The sequence below is a fragment of the Oryzias melastigma genome, linkage group LG22 (genome assembly GCF_002922805.2).
Source record: "Oryzias melastigma strain HK-1 linkage group LG22, ASM292280v2, whole genome shotgun sequence".
NCBI classification, from domain to species: domain Eukaryota; kingdom Metazoa; phylum Chordata; class Actinopteri; order Beloniformes; family Adrianichthyidae; genus Oryzias; species Oryzias melastigma.
Window position 1 is genome coordinate 22,867,805 of NC_050533.1, and position 22,169 is coordinate 22,889,973.

A 22,169-nucleotide genomic window follows, 5' to 3' on the forward strand; every position below is an offset into this window, starting at 1 on the left:
AAAAAAAGATTCAGGAAAAAAAGAAGAAACCTTAGGGATGCCCACATGAAGAAGAGATCCTATCCCAGGACGGACAGGCCATTTACCAGGACTGTTAAAGATGAAATAACTTATCTAACTCAACAACTATATGTTTTAAATAGTGTAGCAGATGGGCGTCATCCAGAAGGGTTGAAGGACAGCTGAGGATGCGAGACGTGCCAGAGTTGAGGTCCACTGTCAGGAATAGGAGCACCGACGAGTCTCCAAGAAACTGAAATCTCTCCCACTCCCCTCTGGGGAGAATGGGAGAGAAGGAACGACATAAGAATCACACTGCACCATCAGAGACATACAGAACTCATTGAAAAATAAATGATCAAAAATAGAGGACAGGTGAAGTAGATGGAAAAATAGAGGACAGAACCCCAGTGCACCATACTTTCCCCAGCTTCTAACTTCTAGCAGCCTTCTATGTTAATATGCAGAGAATCTACATATTTTTAGCATTTCAAGCATATATTGGAGAAGTATGTAAATTATAATAATTATTTTCCCAAATTTCATTACAGTAGGCGAGCATTATGTTAATTGCCCTATGATTACTAGCTAGCCTGGCAATAGGCCTGTCCAAAGAGGAATGTTTTCAGCCTAACTTTGAATGTAGAGACTGTGCTGGCCTCTCTTACAAACCATGTGGATTTACCACCAACCAACCACTAACTAAATGATAAAATAATGATTGTTTGGAAGAAAACTGAGTAGAGCTCACTTAGATTAGATATAGATACCAAAAGGATTATGATTTAATTGAGTTCATTTTTGTTCGTTTTTTTGTTTTTTGTGGAAGCATTAAAAAGCACTTTTTTGAGTTGCAAACATTTACTTTTTGTAAAACACAAAAAGTGTTAATTGTATTTTATTTTAGTTAAAGGGTAACCAAACTCTAAATAAACCAACTTTTTTTGTCTGTTAACCTCCATAAATGGGGCTTTAAAAGTGCCGTCTGTTGGTTATTGTCAAATTTTTGATAAATTAAAATTTAATTCAAGAAAATATAGTGAAAACCCGTCCGTGTGCTGGCCCCTACAGGCTTGAGGTATTGAGGTATTACAGTTGAATTTTGTAATTGGTCAAACCATTCAAGTTTCAGAAGTCTCACATCATGATCTGAAGCTCCAGTAATGATAATTGTCCACCCCACAACCCCACCCCCTGACTGGATTTTCATATTTTGGCTGTGGGTGGAGTCAGCCTCAAACTTCCCTGTTTGGTTACCCTTTAAAGTTGCCTTTTGAAGCTGTGAATGCAAATTTCTTGGTAGGTTATAAAAGCCCACTCCAATGAAAATGGTATTCTCGTGGCATTTTTGTCATGATGGAGGACATATTTAAAATAAAAATTAAAACTGCTTTAACGAGTATCTCTTTATTCAAACTGTGTTCGATCTGGAGCAAATTTAAAAAAAAAAACTGCAGTTTGTAAAAACTCAGGTTTGGGATGTAGTAACCGTCATAGATGGGCTAAAGTCTCTTTGCTGTGCTCCAATTTTAAATCCTCCACTTGCAGACAAATAGATCCATGAACGTCTTCATTTTCCTTGTCTGATCTGACAACTGTACAGCTGGATAACTCGGATATTGGTTGCCTTTTTTTTCTTTTCTTTTTTTTTTTCGTTTTACTACGCTAATGTTAGGTTTGATTATGAGAGGTTATAAACTAGCAGGAGAGAGTGTAAACAAAGGAATGCTGGGATAGTAGCGTAAGGTTACTGCCGCGCCACAATCCTGAGGCAAATTTCTGATGAGATCCTGCTAGGCTGTAGAAATAGATCTTAAAAAACAAAACAAGCTTTTTGATTTTTGCTAAAAACTAGAAATCATAATTGAAAGACCACTGGGAATGATTTTACAATAGAAAAACATATATAATTGGAATGAGACTTTAAGTAGTTGTAGCAATATAGTTTGTGTAATTTGAAAACTATATTGGTACAAACTAAAATATACAGTCTTATATACTGAAATGCTATGAACTAAAAAAGTAAAATTTTCAGTTCCTGTTTAACAGTTCAGAAGTGAAAGTTACTTAAATCTTCCTCACATTTGAATTAGAAGTTACTCACACAAGGGGGCGTGGTCTTTTGATTGACACCTGACTGTCAAAACCTCAGATCTAGAACAGACTTGTGTTTCACAACTATGTCCCATTTTTGGAAACAAACCGTGATCAGTGATGTCAAAGCCCGTCTTCCATCCGGCAGACCGTCAAAAAGCCCCCCCACACACACACCATAAGAGTCGTTGATCAACATAGACATATCTAGATGAATGTGATTATCCTAAATGTTCTTGGAAAAAAGTCTGTGTTGTTTTAGTGTGTGTTAATTTATTCCTGCGTGTGTGTGCATGCCAAGAGTGCATTGGTGTGTTTTGATGTGTTGTAGATGCTGACATGAGTGAGAAGATGGCCTCAGATTAACCTTTTTAACAGTCTTTAGTTTTATTTTCACTTTTAGTGCAGCATCTGCTCCTCCAGGCAAACAGCAGATGTACGGACAGATGAAGTCCAGGGTTAAAGTGTTTAAACTAAACTTAGTGCAGGGTATGTTGGTTCAAAACTAAGAAATAAAAGCAAAATATGTGCAGCTAAGGATGTCTAAAGAATGTAAACTCCCTGCTTTACTGACCCTCCCCCCAGTGTTTTAAAGTCTTAAAAACCGTGACGGCGTTAAAGTGACGCCATGAGCGTTTAGTAAGTCATGCAGACTGTTTGACCTCCCCCTTTGTTGACATGCAAATCAGTCTGGCACACCGTGGAGATGTGAGCATAAATCCCAGCAGCACTATAGTTTCCCCAGAGTATCGTGGGGGGGCTGGTTGCATGCGCGTGCATGTGCGTGTGCACGTGTGTGTCTCTTTGTGCTGTGAAACAGCCGTTAACGTCACCTCTAAGAGCTGCTGTGTTGTCTGTGTGTTGCCGTAGTGACCCGAGTCCCACCAACCAGAGGCTGAACAAGAACGTGAACAACGACATGTCACTGCGCCTCCACAACCTGACCGTCCTCACCAGACACATTAAGACCTACTACCAGGTATGCTTCACAAGTATACTCACACAAACATCCTTACTTCTGACTCCAAAGAAATTAAGTAAATTCAGTCGCAATTTAGGTGGAAAAATGGTACCAGATATAGTCAGTAAGCAGAGATGTGTCTGGGTCATCGTTTCTATGGCAACCTCTCTAGCCAATCAGGGGCGAGCTTGTTGGAAGTTCACACCCCTAAAACTTGAAAGCCAGCTCGGGAGAATCTGTCAAACATTTTGAATATTTGACTTCACCCACTTTTATTGTGGTATTTGATTGGGCCATTTATAACTTGAATAACTTGCACTAAAGAAAAGTATCATTGGAAAATTGGGATTGGCAGTAATTTTTTTTTTTTTTTCATGTATCAGACCAAGAATGGTTATTCTGACAAATACAATAACTAATAACTGTTTATTTTCCTATGAAAGTCTATAGCTATGTCCAAATCCCCCCAATCACCATATAGTGCACCATTTGGTGCGTTCGCCATTTTGTAAGGCTGTTCAAATCTAGTAATTGCAAAATCAAGTGCACTAGAAATTTCAAAGAAGTCTTTCCAAAAAACTAGCATGCATCGATGCTCACCTGATTACGAATATAGTTTTTAAGAAAAAAAAAAGTATTCTCAAAAATATACAAAAAACTCTCTTGACCGCTAAGGATTAAATTACTGAGTCTATTATTGTCAGGAGTCAGAGATCTGTCTCCTTCACTGGTCACCAGTGCACAGTTCCTGGATGCTGCTCAGCTCTCTCTCATTTGCCAATCATCCACAGGACACTTAAGTACTGCACAGAACCTCACTCAGTCTGAAGTATTGTTTGTGCCATCCTGGTTGCATTACTGAGCATTTCTATCTGGACCTGATCTTCTGTTTCTGACCCTGCTTATTCTCTGATTGCCTGCCCTGACCCTTACCTGGACACTGACATCTCTACTCTCTTCTAGGATGATACCATGTTTGTGATTGACCTCTACCTGTCTGACCCTGATTTAGCTTTGTGATAATTATCCCAATAGGTTTCTCTGACAACACTACTATTTCCTTTTGGTGTTTCGTAATAAGTGTGACTATTCCTGTTTTTTCATAGAACCGATATCTGTCTGTTCTGTTCAAGAAGTGTAGTCATTTGAATCTACTTTGATTTTGTACCATTTGTTTTTGTGTATTTGAGAAACACACAATTTTTTTCAAAGTATATGACCTTCATTTCTATTCTTGTCGCCCTAAATCACTGTATGTCCTCTAAGTGTTCTTCTTGCACTTTCATTTTACCAGGAAAATAAATATTTTATTAGATTGGTAATAAACCAAGTCCAATTTGCCTAAATGAAAAATGTTCTGTGATACAGTTGTCGTATCAAGGCTGATGTTCCTTTTCAACTGGTGTTACAAAGAAAGTAATCCAAATATTCTTTAACACATTACAATTCTGAAACAGTAATGTCGTCAAACACGGAGTCACCCTTACATAACACAAACACGTAATCTCTGTAACGCTTTACAAGGCATTAACAAGCATTAGTGTATAAGTATATTAGTATAATGTATTAGTATAAGCATTTATAGGACTTTTACTATATTCATTGATATTTGCTGATGTCTTAATAATCCCTAAATTATATGTGTTAAAATGCTACTTATAAAGGAATTGGTTTTTCAAGATGTCTTACAAATGTCTTATAGGTAGGGGTATAACAGTTAATCCAACCAGATCAATATGTCTGAGACAGAATCGAATGGATCCATGCCTTTAAAACAATTCTTTTAAAACGAGAAAAATCGATAATCAAATCAATAATGAAAAATACTATTTGGATTGAGACATGGTACGTAAAAATGACCATGGTCCATGACAGGGGACAATACATGTGACGGCAGAAACCATCATTACAGTGTTCTACAATGTTCTAATAATGTGGATTATTCTGATGTGGAAAAACAAGAGTGGGCTGAACTTTATCAAACTAAACTAAAATGTGAATGGATTTGACATTCATTCTTGTTTACTTGTTTGTTTCACCTGCATTGTACCCAGGTATTTATCTCTGAGTCACACTGGTTGATGTTTTGGCTAAAGATGTCCTGAATCGATACTAGGTCAGTGAATCAGATCATTCAAAATGAACCAAAATCGAAAGTGAATTGAATCGGCAATCACAAATATCGAATCATTCGTTGTTTAAATGAATCGCCACACCACTTTGTGTTGGTGTTATTTGACTCTTTTATAAAAAGACATTTATGAAAAAGTCCCTTTTGAAAGCAATTGCTGACCATATTAATAGTTTCTTTGTTATTAATTTTTTGGGTGTTTTGCTGCCTCCTAATCCTAATAACTAGCTTATAAAGGAATCTTTTTAAAAGTGTTACTGTCATCTGTTATATTACACAACTCTCTTTTCTTTCTATGGCCTTTGGACTTTCCAGTTGGGATGAGCTGTATAGACAGTGCACGTGCACATGTGCAAACACAGTCTTTATTTGGGGTGTGGGCTTTTTCCTAATTTGCTGAATCCTCAGCAGACCTGGACTGCTCTCATTAATCTTGTCGTGTTTGTGTGTTTCTTTAGATTCTTAGACGCCTCACTCAGTTCTGGTTTTAATTTGACTTCCATGTGAGATTCTCAGTTGTAAAAAATGTCTTGTCCTTTGTCTTTAAATGTCTAAAAAGGATGTAGAACTCTGAACTAAAGTTGAAATCTAGTTTTTATTTAAAGCACAGACACCGCGTGTCTGTGTGTGTGTCTGGTCGGAGTAAGTGTTGTACTTTTATGCAAAAATGATAGAAATAAGTCCAATTTGGTTTGAGTGTTTAAGTAAGGATGTTGTGTCTCTGCCAAAGCTTCAAAGTAGTGTGTTGCTGTTGTATAGCAGCACTTTCCTCTCCCACTTCTGTCCTTGCCTCTTCCTCCTCTCTTGGTTGCCATGGAAACTCCAGCACAAAGCTCCCCGGGCCTGTATGGGTTGTTTTGACCTCCGTATCCTCTGTCCTGCAGAAGTGCGCTCTCGGGTTGGCTGTGCTGTGTGTTTGTTTACCTTTCAGAAATCTGTGTGTTATTGCTGCGGTCAAACAGCACTTCTGTTGGTCTGTGGGCCCAACGAGGTCACCGCCAAACAGCTTTGATTCAATCTCTCTTTTGGATTGTGCTTGTGAGCTGGAGAACGGGAACACCCTTTGTGTTGCCTTCATGGGTCGAAAACAGAGCCGTAAAGAGCAGTGTTTTCTCACAGCAGTTTGCAGACGGCTCTCAGGAGGAGCCGGAGTTTCCCTCAGAGACCTTTGAGGCAGGAGAAGGGAGAAAAGTGGTGACACCCACAGAAAGGTTTTACTCTGCTGCTCAGTTAGAGTGAATGACAAAAGACAGTACAGCTAAAAAGTCAGTACGAGTACTTTAAAATGAACTTTTCTTGGTTATATAGACTTTAAAAAAAAATGGGTTTCATGTTTTTGGTGTTTTGACATGATCTTGTAGCATTTTCTCATGATGAATGACATATATTGAGAAAATTAAGTTCAAATTTTCATTTCTGAGTGAAATGATTAGTCGACTAATCAACTATTACAATAGTTGATTAATTGTTACTTTATATTATATGGAGTCAGAGGGTAGTAAAGCTGAAAGTTATAATGACATTCTGCTAGCTTTTTGAATTATTTCAGCATTTATGAGGGTTTTTAGCCTAATTTGGAGTTTAGCTAATATTTCACCTGCATGCTAGCTATTTTAGCAAATTTAAGCTTTTTTTGTTTTTAAGCTATTTAAGAGTTTAGCTAATATTTAAGCTGCATGCTAGCTGTTTTAGCTAACTTAGGCTTTTTACAGTTTTTTAGGCTGATTTGGCATTTAACTAATATTTTAGCTGGCTATCAGTTTTAGTGTTTTAAGCGTCCAAATTCAGCTTACAGCAATCACACTAGCATTATCCCAGGTAATGCTATATATCTTGTTTTTAGTTAGTTTAAAGCTAATGATGGTTAAGATGTGTGTTACATCCAGTTTGCACATGACCCGATTAGTTGACTAATCGGAAAAAATAATCAGTGATTAGTCAACTAATCTTAACAATAGATCAAAAGATGATTGGTGTGGGACTTTTAATCCTTGTACTGTCTTAGGTATGTTTACATTAAAACCGGGGTCATCTGGTGTCTGTGGCAGACATAAATTCCTGTCCACCTTTGTCATGGAAGGGATCACGCATCAATATAAGGGTGGGGTCATCTGGACCCCGTAAGAGAGCACAAGGGTTGAGAATGTTCTTCTTCATTGGTGTTTGTGCTGTTCGTCCCCTCCCGTCTCGTACCAGCAGCATGTTAGCAGTAGCAGCTGCCACACCTGCAGTGTTGTTCTCCTTCTGTGGTATTCATGTTCCTGGTTTCCTTTGTTCATCTGCGTTCCTCATTTGCCGTCTCATGTTCAGCTTTTTCCACATTTGTCTTTATGTTGTTTTTGGATTTCCTGTCCTGCGGGGCTTTTATTTTTCTTAGTAAAACAGTTTCTAACCTGACTTCTTTTCATCTAGTTTGAGCCCCTCCCCCCTCTTATTGCACGCACCTTTCAATGGTTTTTCTTTTCTTTAGCCTCAACCTTAACAAGTTATCAACAGCAGGCGATGACTATGTTAAACCTTGTATGACTATGAACTGGCAGAACTTTTTGTGGACAATATTTTAGGATTTAGCAATTTGTCATATTTTTTTCTCTGAGGTTGATTAGCAGACGATAAAGGTCTGGAATGTCTGAGGAGGACAGTTACAATCTCAGCAAAGTAATCAAGGAAAACCTGTTCAAAGCCTTAAAAATCATCGTAGGAGACAAAATATAGTTATATTCCACATTTCCTTGTTCACTTTGTAGTTTATATGTTTCACCCTTTTCATTTGTGAATTAGCTTCAGAAGTGCCCGCTCACCTGCACTCAGGACTGAGAAGGAGAGGAGAGTTTTGGGCACGCTTTTGGGTTGTCTGTGCTCATGGAGGTTCATAGAGAGCAGCAGCTGCATCTTAAGGGGAGCACAGGTGTGTCTTTCAGTTCTCTTGAGGCTCGTACGACCCCCCCCCCCTCCTTAAGCGATGTCATGAAAATGGAATGTGCCATTGTCGTGTGTGTCGTATGGTACCATTGCACCATAGTCTAGTTGTTAGTGATGTGTGCTTACTGGCTCCTTAATGACCGCACACACATAAAAAATCTGTGCAACACAATCCTGTCTCACCTATTTCACCCTTACATTGTTGATTTAGTGTTCTCTATTACCTGTCCTCTGCAGCATGGCTGCAGGAAAAAAAAAAGTGCACGAACATTTCATTTACGGGTTCACTGAGGGGTCTAGAACCTTGATGTTTGGTGCAGTTTACCTGCAGGTCCTGCACATTTTGCCTGCAGACAGTCTGTATCCACCTGTAAGGGCAGTTCTGATTAGAGATCAAATAATGTGTGATTTTAGGGCCAGGAATCTATTGAAAAACTTTTACTTAATTAATTACAAACTTTGAATTAATTATGATTAATTTGTAATAATCTAGTAGTTTGATTAATCACATGCGTTAACGTTCACAGCCCTAGTTTATTTTATTTTGTTTTATTTTTCTTCCAAGGCCGATGCAGATTATTAACAGTCAAGAAGGCAGATAACGATATTTCGAGCTGATATTCACTTGGAATAAAAAGAAAATATTGGCATCAAAATTTAGAATATTACAAACACCAACAATTAACTCTTTTTACTCAAAAAAAAAATAAGTAAATGAAAATGCCAATAAATTAACTCCTAGGAGTGTAGGGAGTAACTGGGTCAGCAGCATCAAGTTAGGAAAAAGTTCCCTGAAAGTTTTCATAGTATATAAAATAAAACTTCACCATAAATTAAAGTACTTATCTTTGTGGTAAGTTGAAACAAGAATGAATAGTGCACACATTTCCTCAGCACAGTAGCATGCTTTATAAGGTCAAATGAAATATAACTAAATAAATAGCTCCCTAAAGTCTCAAGAAAATAAAACGCATTTTAAAATTAATTTGACAAAAATATGACTGTTAAATTGTCAATACAGTAGTCTCAGTGAATCTTGTAACTACTCAACCAAGATGAAATAAAAAAGGTGAGGTTGCTACTTTTTGCCTTGAAGTAGTAAAACATGCAGTCAGTGTTTTACTGATGTTTTCTAAATGCAGCTAATGGGTTAAGCAGCAGTTCTGTATCCGTCTGTCAAAAAAAGAAAAAAAAAAAAAGATCCCAGTATGTCAGAATAACAAATATCAGCGCCAATAATCTGCTCTGGCTGATGATTTGTCAACGCCTAGTTGTGACTAAAGCTTAAGAAGTGACCAGAGAATGCATTGCTGCTTTTAGATCAAAGTGTTATAGAGGATCACATGGTCTACTGTGTCATAGGCCTCTGTGAGACCAGAACAACAGGATGTTTTGCATGATTGGACACAGCAACATCATTGTGCACCTTATAAAGTCTGTGATCGGATCCAAACTCAGACCGTTCCAAAGAAGCTGCACTTTTTTAAAAACTTCACTTTTGTCACTTGGGGAAAAAAAGGGATAAGCAGAGAATATCTGTGGTAGTTTCATGTTGCTGGTTTGATTGAAGATAATAATATCTAATATGTACAACCTGTTTTTCATTTATCAGTGTGTGCTAACACAAAAACTTCTTCACTAAAGTATGAAGACACCTGGGAGCCAGCTCATATATTTAATTCATGCAGTACAGTGTGTGTGTGAATGTGTGTGCAGGAGGGGACAGCTAGCTATCACCTTTCCTTTGTTCGCAGAGCTGTGTAACTGTATCTATGCTCATTGCTGCAAAGCTGCTGCAGCTCTGTTTTAACCTGGTTAGCAGATGACTCGGCACACCTGAGCCCCTTCCCTCTATTTTAAAAGGTTAAAGGTAAAAGGTTTGTGTACTGCAGCCTGCAATGACAGGTGTTTGTGTTTCTGCAACCAGCCTATCTCTGCATCCTCTAACACATACACTACTAAAGTTTGGGGTCACCTGGAAATGGTCCTATTTTTGAAAAAAAAAGCTTTCTTTTAATGAAGATAACTTTAAACTACCGTATTTTCCGGACTATAAGTCGCGGTTTTTTTCATAGATTGAATGTCCCTGCGACTTATACTCCAGTGCGACTTATATACGAATTTTTAATGATGAGATATGGACCGTAAGTCTAGAGTGCCCTCTTATGGTGATCTATGCAATTACTTTATTTACTTTAGTTATTCAGACGTGACACAGAGGACGAAGAATTTAAGGGATTTAGTGATATGGAGTGAGATTGCGTGCAATTAATTACAGTAAAGATACAAAGTTGATGAGTTCTTGAGGCTATAGTTAAATAAAACTGTTATGTTATATAAATGCTACACCTTTTCGTTTTTTTCATGATGCTAATATGTGAATATGTGTTGACACATATTCAGCCTGTTTTCTATTCACTTATGAATGTTATAACTTACCTTCCAGGATGATGTAATATTGTTTTTTTCAACTAGTTTGTAAAATAAATTACTTGAAAAAAATGCGACTTATACTCCGGTGCGACTTATGTATGGTTTTTTCTTCTTCATTATGCATTTTTTGGCCCCTGCGACTTATACTCCGGTGCGACTTATAGTCCGAAAAATACGGTAATCTGAAATACATTACATTATTAATGTGGCAAATTATTAAAACATGACCATTCTACCATTCTACCATTAAACCATTCTAGCTGCAAACATCCAGTTTTTGGTGCTTGATCTACATAGGTGACTAGAGATGACTAGATCACTCAAGTGTATTAATGGCTCAATCTGTTTGCTTATAGTGTCAGAAGGCTAACGGATGATTAGAAACCTCTGTGCAGTCGTGTTAGCACAGCTGAAAACAGTTTGGCTGGTTAGAGAAGACATAAAATGGACCTTTCTTTGAGTAGGTTGAGTATCAGGAGGATCACACTAACCCTTGTGCCATCCTAGGTATGTTGATGTTGGGAGTGGGGTCATCTGGACCCCACAAGACAGTCTGAGGCAAAAATGAAATCCTGTCCTCCTTCACCCACATTTGTCATGGGATTGATAACATGTCAATGTTATCCATCCCATGACAAATGTGGGTGGATAACATGTCAATGTAAGGCTTGGGTCATCTGGACCCCATGAGATAGCACAAGGGTTAAGAGTATTACTAACAAGGTCAGGAGTTGGCGTAGTCACAGTAATGTTTGTTTCAGTGGTATCAGTCTTTTTTTTTTTTCTCGGTGCAAACAAGGTTTGAAATTATTGTGATCATGCTAATGCAGCTAACGTGTAGCGTGTCACCAACATGAATTAGAATGACTATAAATGAAGTTAGGAAAGTCTTGATGTCTGACAGACTTATTTATGACTATTGTCTTGCTAAATGGGCCTTATTAATAAAATAAGTTTGAAAATAGATCATTTATTGTCGGTACGTCCTATAGTGTTGAAAATACAGCACTAAAATATTTCTTTTGTGTTATGAAAACATTTGTGGTCTTCTGCTCCTTCTGGCTCTGAACTGGTACAATATCTTTATTCTATAAATGATTTTCCAAGGTTTTCGTTCATCTGTTTCCTTTTATTGCGTTGCTTCAGTTACTGTAACCTAACCTACAAATTTGTATCACACCAGATGTTCCAATGTCTCTTTCTATCGTCTCAGACGCTCACAACAAAGCGAGAGAATCTTCTCTCTATGCTGGGTAGACTCTGTTGGTCCACCTCATTTTTTCTGAGCTGCTGACCCTCAAAGCTTCAGCAGAAACGACCAGCTGGTTGGAAAGCCACAGCGTTTTCCCCTGAAGGTCACTGAGGTGGTTGACCTGTGGCAGAAGCACACACCAGAGGTTGTTCATGGATCCTCCGCCCTACAGTCAGCTCTTCTTCTGAAAAACTAATACCTCAGACAGATTTGAACTGAAACCACAAAAGGTCTGTAAAATGGCCGAGGTCTACGAGAGATTTTGTCTTCATTCATTCATCTTCGAGCCTGCTTATTCCGAGCCAAGGTTGCTGGAACCTATCCAGGTACAGTTGGGTGAAGGCGAGCTACACCCTGGACCAGAACATTCCAGGACCACACAACGACAGACAAGCACACGCTCACATTCATAGCTAAGGTATAATTTAGTCACCAGCATGTTTTTGGACAGCGAGAGGAAGCTGGACCAATACTCCACATAGAAAGGGATTCAAACCAGGAACTGTGTCAACCACTACACCTCCATCCCGCCCCAGGTTTTTGTTTTCCAGCAGAAATGTGTCGTGTGTGAGTTTTTTCTTTCTGCTGTCCATCAGAACAACTTCAGTTTCTTTGCTACTCCGTCTCACTCTGAATACGGGATGTTTATGTTCACATTCGTTTTCCTGAAGTTCTTCTTCTGTTTTGAAGGAGACCCTGCAGCAGCTAATAGTCATGCCCCTTCCCAACATCCTTTGCATCGCCAAGGATCCATTATCAGGTAACAGACTCAATAAATTGTACTTGTAAAGTGAGTGAAAAGTGTTGCTACTGATTTTAATGTTATTTTTGATACAGTTATGCATTTATTTTCGGTAGATGTTTGTTTTCTTTTAGTTTATTTTTAGTTATGTGTTCATTTCCTTTTTTTCCTTAAATACCCCCCCCCCCTTTCCATCATTTCCTGCAGCGTTGGAGTTCACTGACGACTGTTGTGACTTCATCTGAATGACCTTAACGCCTAAAGACTCACTCCAATCATCTTTTGATCAGGGCTGTGAGCGTTATTGCGTTAACACACCTGATTAATAAAAAGGGAATTAACGCGCTAATATTAATTAATGCGTATTAATTAATGCATATTAATCCCACCTCACGGAGCAGCAGTCCTTCGCCAGGTTTTTTTTTCTCTCTTATACCATGGTCACTTACAAAATAATTAAATATTCAGTCGGTTTTTAGTACTTTGACCTCGTTGTTTGTTCTATTTACCTTTTTCACAAAAGCGAACTATTTGATCCGTGGTCATGGTCAATCTTCATGGTAACATGACAAGCGTCGCAGAGGCTCGACTGCAGCGGCAAAAGAAGCGATATAAATTCTGATCATCAAGATAGTTCAGAGAGAAATTCACCTCTTACTGCTTGTTTTTGTCAAACGGGTAAAGGAAAAACACACACAAAAACGCTCTGTTTGGACTAGTATTCTACCAGCTGATCAAGTCACTGACACGTCCATGCCCAAAGCTGAGTTCCTGATAGGCAGATGCGACGCAGTGACCTGTCAAACTTCAGGTATTCACATTTTGGCCGTGCCGCCCAATTCGCGCCTCGCCGCTCAAATCGAGCTACTGTTAGACCTTCGCGCCAGGCCAGCCGCTCAAATCACGCTGCGCGGCTTCAATCCGCCTCAGAGTCCATTGTACCATTGATTAACATAGAAACTGTCCACCTCTGCCGCGTGAATCACGTCCGATGTGAAGGCACCATTACACTTGATAAATGTAAACTTTTCAGATGATAAAAATGAAGGAAAAACTTTCTGTCTATCCTGTTTTTGTTCAAAAGCTGCATATTTACATAAAATGTACCATTGTGGTTAATATTGTTTACCGGTAATTACAATACAAAAGTGTGTTTAATCTGATATATTTTTTTAATCGATTGACAGCACTAATTAAAAATAAATGTTCTAAATCTAGTTATGTGTGTGATTTCATTTTGGGATTATTTGCAGATTATAAATAGTCCACAAACACTGTAACAAAAAAAAATAATATGTAATAAGAATCATGATTAATTGCGATTATATTTTTTCCCAGGTTTGCGATTAGTTAATTTTTTTAATCGATTTCCTGCCCTACTTTTGATCTCTCGTAAAAGTGCTCTTAATCATGATTATGATGTTTTAGCCAAAATAAAGAAAGTAAAGAAAGTATGTAACAAATACTCTTTCAAACAGCATTTTTAGTCTGCTCCTGATTCACAATGATTGGAATAAAGAAATGCTCAGAATTTTTAGCTTAATTTTCTTAATAAGTTTCCTCCATAATCAGATGAATACTATAAGAACACGTTAAACAATTTTCCCATAAAATCTCTCCAGCGTCTGTAGAAACCCTGAGCTCCACAGACTGAGCAGCTCCAGACTCATCTTCTCGCTTTGCTTTTCTCTTCTCTCAGCCAAGAGCATGGAGGAACTGAGGAGGCTTCTGCTGCTCTTACTGGGCTGTGCTGTTCAGGTAGTGCAGACACACACAAGAACCCACAACTACACCTACACACACGCAGGAACACACAGCTTGTCCCGGAGAATGTTTTTGTGTTTTGCATGTCTGAGCACGGGTCTAGATTGTGCGCAGCAGTGGAGGGTGGGGCAGGATGTGAGCGGGGTTTAAAAGGCATCAGGACTGAGCTGCTGAAGCTTCATGATCAGAAGTTTCAGACGTGTTGGCTGGTAATTAGACTAGAGTTACTGAGGGGGGGGTCAGGTGAGACACTTCTGTTCGTGTATGATTTGTGTATGACTGTTACCCCCTCCCGTCTCCATGGCTTCCCTTCCCTTTTGTTTCCTCTTCCTCACACTCCCGTCCTGATTCCACCCCCCCCTTATTTCCTCCACTGGTTCAACTGGTTTCAGGAAAGAGGAAAGCCGCAGTGGAAGCCATGAATGGGAAGCTGGGGGGGGGGCAAACCCACATGAAAAGTTGATGTTACACAAAATAACACTGTTGTCCCACCCACTTAACATTCCTAAAACAAACATAAATGCTGCTTTTTTAATTATTATTATCATTATTATTTTAGCCGGACAGTAAAAACAGGCGTTTTCTTCAGCTGAATCTGAATCCAGCATCTTCTCTTTCAGTGTGAGCGGAAGCAGGAGATGATCGACAAGATCAAACTGCTGGACATCCAGACTCAAGCGGCCATCGTCTCCCACATCCAAGAGGTCTGAAGCTCAAAGATCGCACAAGCATCTTTATTTCAGGAGTCTCTGAACACACACAACACGACACACAGCAAACGCCGGACACAGAGGTGCACATTTGACAGCAGCAATATTTGCGTTAAATGCTGTTAGCAGCCAAAAATGGATATGAAAGAAGAAAAAAAATAGGGCTGGGATTCGATTAAAAAAAATTAACTAATTAATCGCAAACCTGGTAATAAATTAATTGCAATTAATCGCTATAAATGTTGGTTTAGTCTCAGTATTTGCCTACCACCTTTTCGCGAAAAAACATGATATGAAATCCCACATGAAACTCTACATTTAGAAGATTTATTTTTAATTACTGCTGTCAGTCAATTACAAAAACAAATCTGATTAATCGCACTTTTGTGTTGGGATTAATCACGATTAATTACAATATTTTACCAGGTAAAATGTATTTGTACAATATGTACAATATATTTTTGGTCAGGCAGTGTATGTCCTCCATCATGAGAAAATGCCTCAAGAACATCTTAAAAATACCAAAAATAGAAATTTTAAACAACTTAACTTAAATACTCACCAGGTAAGTAAACAAGCAAGCAAACAAAAGTGCAAGAGTGTTATAAAGTAAGACTAGTAATGTGCTCTTTAGGACTATACGCTAAACTCTTACCATCCTTTCCCGGCTTCATCATTTGAAATGTCACTGGCGACACTTCACTCTCGAGAAAAGCCTGTTTTTATGTGCCTCTTTCTCAAACCGTTCGGTTCTACTGCAGTTTAGAGCTATAAAATGTCGTAATTTTTTCATGATATGTAGCTGTGATAATGAGCTTGAAACCTAATTGTCAAAATATTGAGAATAAAATATATAGATCTGGATCTATTGGCAGAAACCCTCCTAACCCCCCAGTCTTCCATGCTCTTCCACCTCAGGTGACCCATAACCAGATGAACGTCCTGGACCTGTCCTGGCTGGAGGAGGGGGCAGAGCTGGGTCCAGAAGAGCTGCAGCCGCTGTCCCGCACCATGGCAGCCTCTTTGCAGCAGCTCATCGAGCAGCGAGACAAAGCTGCTGAGGTACGGGGGGAGGGGGTTACTGGATACTGATGATCTGGACTGCCCAGTCCTCCAAATCTATTGCGGTGCCTGTTTTCCAGCATTCTTTGCACAGATTTTCCTTGGATCAGGTATTTTCAGTCAGTTGATCAGCAGCAAACTGAGCAGGAAAATCGTCATGGAGTTGGATCTGGAGGATCAAAGTTGGAGAGTCGTGATGTCGATTGAAAAATGAAATTTACAGAGTTTCTTGTGGCCATCAGACTGAAACAAACTCAGATGACAAAAACATCATTGTGCAAAAAAAAGCTTCAAGTTCTGACTTTAAGTTATTTATTGTATTTTATGTAAGACAAAAAAACAAAAGTATGAACAGAAGTTTGATTAAACATTAGAAGGAAGCAGCCTTGGATCATCTGCACAGGCTTGATGTTATAAATCCTGTTAGAAAATGATGGAATATTCACTGATAAGATAAAAATCTGAACAAGAAAAGAAAAGTTTGATCTTGTTATGTTTGAGAGGACAGAGCTTAATGCCGGGAAAAGGAGATAAAGAATGAAGGAGGAAGAAATGATTAGGATATTCTGTCGGCCATAAGCTGGCCAAACATTATTTAGACATTAAACCCACAGATGTTCTTCAGACATAAAAGCTTTTCTCTTCTCATCACTTGTTTTACTTTCAGTTGCTTTATCTTACTATTTCCTTCTTCTGTGGTGTCATGCTCACATGTTCGCACACCTGTAAAAAAAAAAACTTTTTTTTGACAGAGATTTTAATAAAGTGTGTGAGCTATTATATTTACAGTTTCACATGGATTTGTTGGATCTGCCACTGGACTTGTGAATGGGACTGCCACGAGTCGACTAATCGATGACTAATCGACTATTAAAACGATCGACAACTGATTTAATAGTCGATTAGTCGTTATTTTATATGATATGGAGTTAGAGTGTAGTAAAGTTAAAAGTTATAATGGCATTGTGCTAGCTTTTTGGACTATTTTAGCATTTATTAAGGTTTTTTTAGACTATTTTTGAGTTTGACTAATATATCAGCTTCATGCTAGCTATTTAGGCTAATTTATTTTTTTCAGTTTTTTAGGCTATTTTCGAGTTCGGCTAATATTTCAGCTGCATGCTAGCTATTTTGGCTAACTTAGGCTGTTCTTGAGATTTGTATTAATTTGGCATTTAACTAATATTTTAGCTGGCTATTAGCTTCAGCATTTTTTTTTTTTTTAGCTATTAGCTTCAGTGTTTTAAGCTATCAATTTCAGCATCTTCAGCTATCAGCACAAGCATTTTCAGCGGTCAAATTCAGCTTACAGCATTTACACTAGCATTATCACGGGTAATGCTACAGTATATATCTTGTTTTAGTTAGTTTAAAGCTAATGATGGTTAAGATGTTGCTCTACATCCAGTTTGCGAATGATCTGATTAGTCGATTAATCTGAAAAAATAACGGTTGATTATTCAGCTATTAAAATAATAGTTTTTGGCACCATTACTCTGTAATGTTGAAGGGCCAGTGCAGTACAGTCATGATTTCTGAATGTAAAAGGACTCTGATCCCCACACGTGTTTTTGTGAATCCTGAAACGTCACCCTAATTTTGTTTTTCTCCAAAACTCAAAAGTAAAATAAAAACCATTGTATAAAAGGCCACAAATTTAGATTTTCTTTGAAAGTATGCTCATTGTAACCAAAGTTTGGATGACCTCTCCTAACATGCTGCCCTGCCCTGCAGATCATTGTGGATCTCACTCAGGAGAGGGACTACCTTTCCAGCCAGCAGCCCCAGGATGGACGCAGGAGTGGCGCAGAGCGGGGGCTGCAGCCTGGGGGCGCGGGAACCACCGGTGGAGGATCTGAGCTGATCACTGAGGAAAAGCAGCATCTGTCTGTAGAGTTGGCAGACGCCAAGGCCAAGCTGCGCAGATACAGACAAGACCTGTGAGTCCTTCAGTCACACAACAAGGTCCAGACTCGGGAGATACCATCATCATGAAAATACATATGAAGTTTAAAGCAGCTCCGGTCACTTCGTAGCAAACACTTAACCAAAACGTAATGATAAAGTAGGTTAGTGAGGAGCCACTGAACGCACCTCACTGACGGCTAGAGTGTGGCGTAAGGTCACTTTACGACAGCATCACTCGTGTGTCATAAGTGCGTGTAACTTCCATTATCCTTACAAATACTTCCCAATACGCTCACCACTGGCACAGCAATCGTATGTTCCGTTTTCATGAGCGGCCACTACAAGACACACCTGTGCTCCCCTTAAGATGCAATCCTCCACGGGCCTGGACAACCCAAAAACCTGCGTCTGACTAAAGCCTTATGCTGCATCTAATGCTTGTGTCTGCAGGGAGGAAAAGACGGAGCAGCTGATGGATTCAAAACACGAGGCGGAGCGTCTGGATCAGGAGCTGCAGAGGCTGAAACAAGAGGTGTGGACACCCCCCTACCCCCCATTAGCGCTCCATCTGTCAAGACGAAGAAGCAAAGTGGCTGATCTGATGACATCATTAGATCAGATTTTGCTCAAAGAGTTAAATATCTTAATCATGTCTACATTTTCTGAAGTGCATTCATCAAACTATGATTGTGGTGCTGTAAGTACTGGGTCTGAACCACTCTGGAGGATGACTTCATACTCAGACTCACAGAGTCAGATCTTCTGCAGAAGAGTGTCATTTGCTGATCGGATGCATTACATCACGTCCCTGCTCAGATGTTTTCTCTGGTTGAAGAGGGTTCAGTTTGTCTCTTGAACCTTTTGGTGGAGCACTGCAGCGATTTTTGGTTCCACATGACCTGTGTCTGTGTGCGCTCCAGAACCAGCTCCTGGCCGGCGAGGCTCGGTCCATGCGAGCGTACCGTGACGAGGTGGACTCGCTGAGGGAGCGAGCGGCCCGCGTGGACCGTCTGGAGGCGGAGCTTAGTCGATGTAAGGAGAAGCTCCACGATGTGCATTTCTACAAGAGCAGGGTGGAGGTACGTGTGCAAACTGAAGACCAGAGGAGGTTAAGGATGTTGGTTTGTGAGGTTTCATCTAGAAAATACAAAATGTCCACAGATTGACACAACTGTGTGTGTTTGTGGCATCCAGGAGCTCCGGGAGGACAACATGACTCTGCTCGAGACTAAGGTGCTGCTGGAGGAACAGTTGACTTCCTCCAGGGAACGCTGTGATAAACTGCACACTTTGGAGAAGGACAACCTGCTGCTGCAAGCTAAGATCAACGACCTGGAGATGGTAGGCACTGCCGGGACTCCGGGTTAAAAAGAACGCTCTGGAATGGAGGAACCCTTCTGTCATGTTGTGGATCTTGTGCAGGAGAGAGACAGTGAGCGGCGCAGGCTGGAGGAGCTGCTGGAGGAGAACATGCTGCTGGAGATCGGACAGAAGCAGAGCATGACCGAGTCGGCCCATCTGGGCTGGGAGCTGGAGCAGCTCTCCAAGAACCACGATCACAGCGACACGGAGAGTACGACGACTTTTGTTTGCCTCGCAGCCAGTCGTCTATCCGCTCCAACACTAATCTGAAACCTCTCTGTTTCCTCTCTGTCCTGCAGCCCGCAAGTCTCTGGTCCAGGAGCTGAACGAGTGCGTCTCCAGCCGCATGCTGAAGCTGGAGAAGGAGAACCGGGAGCTGCAGGCCTCTATCGAGAGGCTGAAGGAGGAGAATCATAACCTGCAGGAGCAGCAGCTGCACATGCAGAAGCTCGAGCGAGAGAAACAGAGTCTCAGCAACAAGGTAATCCTGAGCCTTCTGTGGCAGCTGTACACAGACCAGAGGCTGACAAAATGAACAGTAAAACAGAAAGTCCTCACTGTAGAAAGAGGTGGCCTAAGAATGGAAGAAGAACACAAATCTTAAGAAGAAAATCACTAGAAAGTAGTACAATGATCCGTCCATGCAGCAAGTTATTTTTAATGGACAAGAAATATTTTTTTATAAGATATTAAAATCTAGAAATGAGGATGTCCACACAACTATTCAAAAAGGGAAAAATAAACCAAAAAAGGGAACTTTTAGGTCAAATGTCTTCAGCTTGAATGCTATACAGCCCAATAATTTGTACTTTATTAATGTCACAACTTTTGTACCTTCCAAATGACTGTTTACATATAATTACTATTTATGATCACTAGGTCACTTTGTTGCACCTCAACTTTAAATTTTATATTGTAAAATTCTAAAGTCATTGTTCTGCTTTATATTTGTTTCATATTGTAACTGTTTTCATGTGACCTGAGCTGCTGACCTCTTGGTCAGGTCACCCTTGAAAAAGAGATCCTGATCTCTAACAACTTCTATTTTTCTCGACCCCACCTCTTGTTTGGTCATATTTTTACATATCTCATCAGTGATCATCTTTCTATGGAGAGAAAATAGTTCACCCCAATTTGTGCGAGCAAAATTATTGATTTGTAACGCAAACAATATACTTTGTTCATAAGTACAAAAATTATGAAATAAAAAAAATACAAAATGCAATTTTACTTCCTCTCGGCAGCACCTCCCCTGACAGCGGGACGTAGGGCTACTCTGTCCGCTCTCCTTGTGTTGAGGAGGACCTCACGCTGCCAGCTCACAGAGGAGCTCCATGGCGAAGGCGGTGCAGAGAAAGCACAGCCGTGAGGCAGTGATGAGAATAGAGAAATATTTCTGTTGAGTGATTTAAAAACACAGACTTTTGTATAATAATTATAAGGAATATCTGTTTAAGAAAGTGGGGAAAATGCCAAGTTTCACTAGATATTATTCACAATCTAAGTTCATAGTGGCTGATAAGAAAACTCTGATAACCCAGCGTTCTAGCAACATTTAAACGCATCACGTACACATTAATCTTTTCTTTCTTTTCTTTCATCAGATTTGTATAACTTAGGTTTTGTGTGTGTAACAAGCGATTCGTGCACTTTTTTTAAAGACTTGCACATGTAGTTACTTTTAAGCTGTTGTAAATGTTTATTTTTTTTATAATTAGTGTACATATGCACAAAATGTCATTATTTTATGAATTACAAATCAAGAATTACGCACACACAAAAAGGGACGATACTATTTTCTCTCCATACTGAGGCTACTTATTTAGGCAGTAGCAGGTCTACAATGGATGAAGCTCATTGCGTCCCCTGGGACTTGAATCCCGGTTTTCCATGTGCCAGTCATGCACTAAACCAAGCGAGCCATCCAGCTGCTTAGATCCTCGCTCTTACTGACAAATAAAATTCTCAGCTGTGCTGATTTGAAGAAATTGGATCGTCATACAATCTTAAGATTCCATCAGTCAGGATCAGGACATCTCTAGTTTGGGCTAAACCTTTTTAGTTCTGTCTTCAAGATAGCTTTGGGTTTTGCTGCTTTGTGATGGTTGCTTCAGTCTCACTCTGTCATAACAATGAAAACTTTAAACTTTTGTGCTTGACTAGTTACTTGTTTGCTGTCTGTTGTTTCTAGCTTTTAAGAAGTTTGTTGCTTTGAAGCAGTAAACCTGTGGGAAGTTAGAAAAGGGAACTCCTTTCTTAAAGATGCTCCTCCTCATCCTCTTCTGTCTTTCTCTTAGCTGGAGCGTCTGCAGGGATTACTGGACCAGGAGAGGCTGACCAATCAGGACATGGAGTCGCTGGGGGAGGAGCTTCTGAAGGAGAAGCAGAGTCTAGAGCGGGAAATGCACGCTCTGCGGGTGGAGAAGGACCAACAGGTGGGTCTCCTACACCTACACACACAGAAATGATACCAAAGAGACTGAAGTGCATCTTGTTTGACGACCAATCAGATTGTGGAGCTGGAGAGTGAGAAGCAGCACCTGTCAGAGGCGGTGGCCTCCCTTCAGGAGCGAGCTCAGTCCAACAGCGAGGCGAGGGTTCGTGAGGTGGAAACGGAGAACCGCCTGCTGCACCAGAGCATCACCGACACCAGCTCTCGCCTGACCAGCTTAGAAACGCAGCTGAAGGTCGTGAGCGAGGAGGCGGAGAGGTTGAGGGAGCTGGCAGGGAGATGCGAGGAGGCGGAGAGGGAGGTGTCCCGCTTGGAGAGGAGCAGGGAGGCTCTGAACAGAGAGGTGATCCCCGAAACTCCCCGTTCAGTCACCGTA

General features: G+C 40.0%; 1 protein-coding gene across 1 annotated transcript in view; it reads left to right on the forward strand.

Annotated features, from left to right (window-relative positions):
* ccdc88c (coiled-coil domain containing 88C) overlaps positions 1 to 22,169 on the forward strand; it is a 67,477-nt gene that overhangs the window by 14,259 nt on the left and 31,049 nt on the right. The window contains exons 3-15 of the mRNA XM_024266932.2: positions 2,965 to 3,073; positions 12,484 to 12,553; positions 14,235 to 14,293; positions 14,920 to 15,003; positions 15,928 to 16,071; positions 17,806 to 18,011; positions 18,430 to 18,511; positions 18,900 to 19,058; positions 19,174 to 19,320; positions 19,402 to 19,552; positions 19,641 to 19,822; positions 21,639 to 21,776; positions 21,852 to 22,136. Coding sequence (XP_024122700.1) covers positions 2,965 to 3,073; positions 12,484 to 12,553; positions 14,235 to 14,293; positions 14,920 to 15,003; positions 15,928 to 16,071; positions 17,806 to 18,011; positions 18,430 to 18,511; positions 18,900 to 19,058; positions 19,174 to 19,320; positions 19,402 to 19,552; positions 19,641 to 19,822; positions 21,639 to 21,776; positions 21,852 to 22,136 — 1,816 coding nt within the window. The remainder of the gene's footprint in view (positions 1 to 2,964; positions 3,074 to 12,483; positions 12,554 to 14,234; positions 14,294 to 14,919; positions 15,004 to 15,927; positions 16,072 to 17,805; positions 18,012 to 18,429; positions 18,512 to 18,899; positions 19,059 to 19,173; positions 19,321 to 19,401; positions 19,553 to 19,640; positions 19,823 to 21,638; positions 21,777 to 21,851; positions 22,137 to 22,169) is intronic.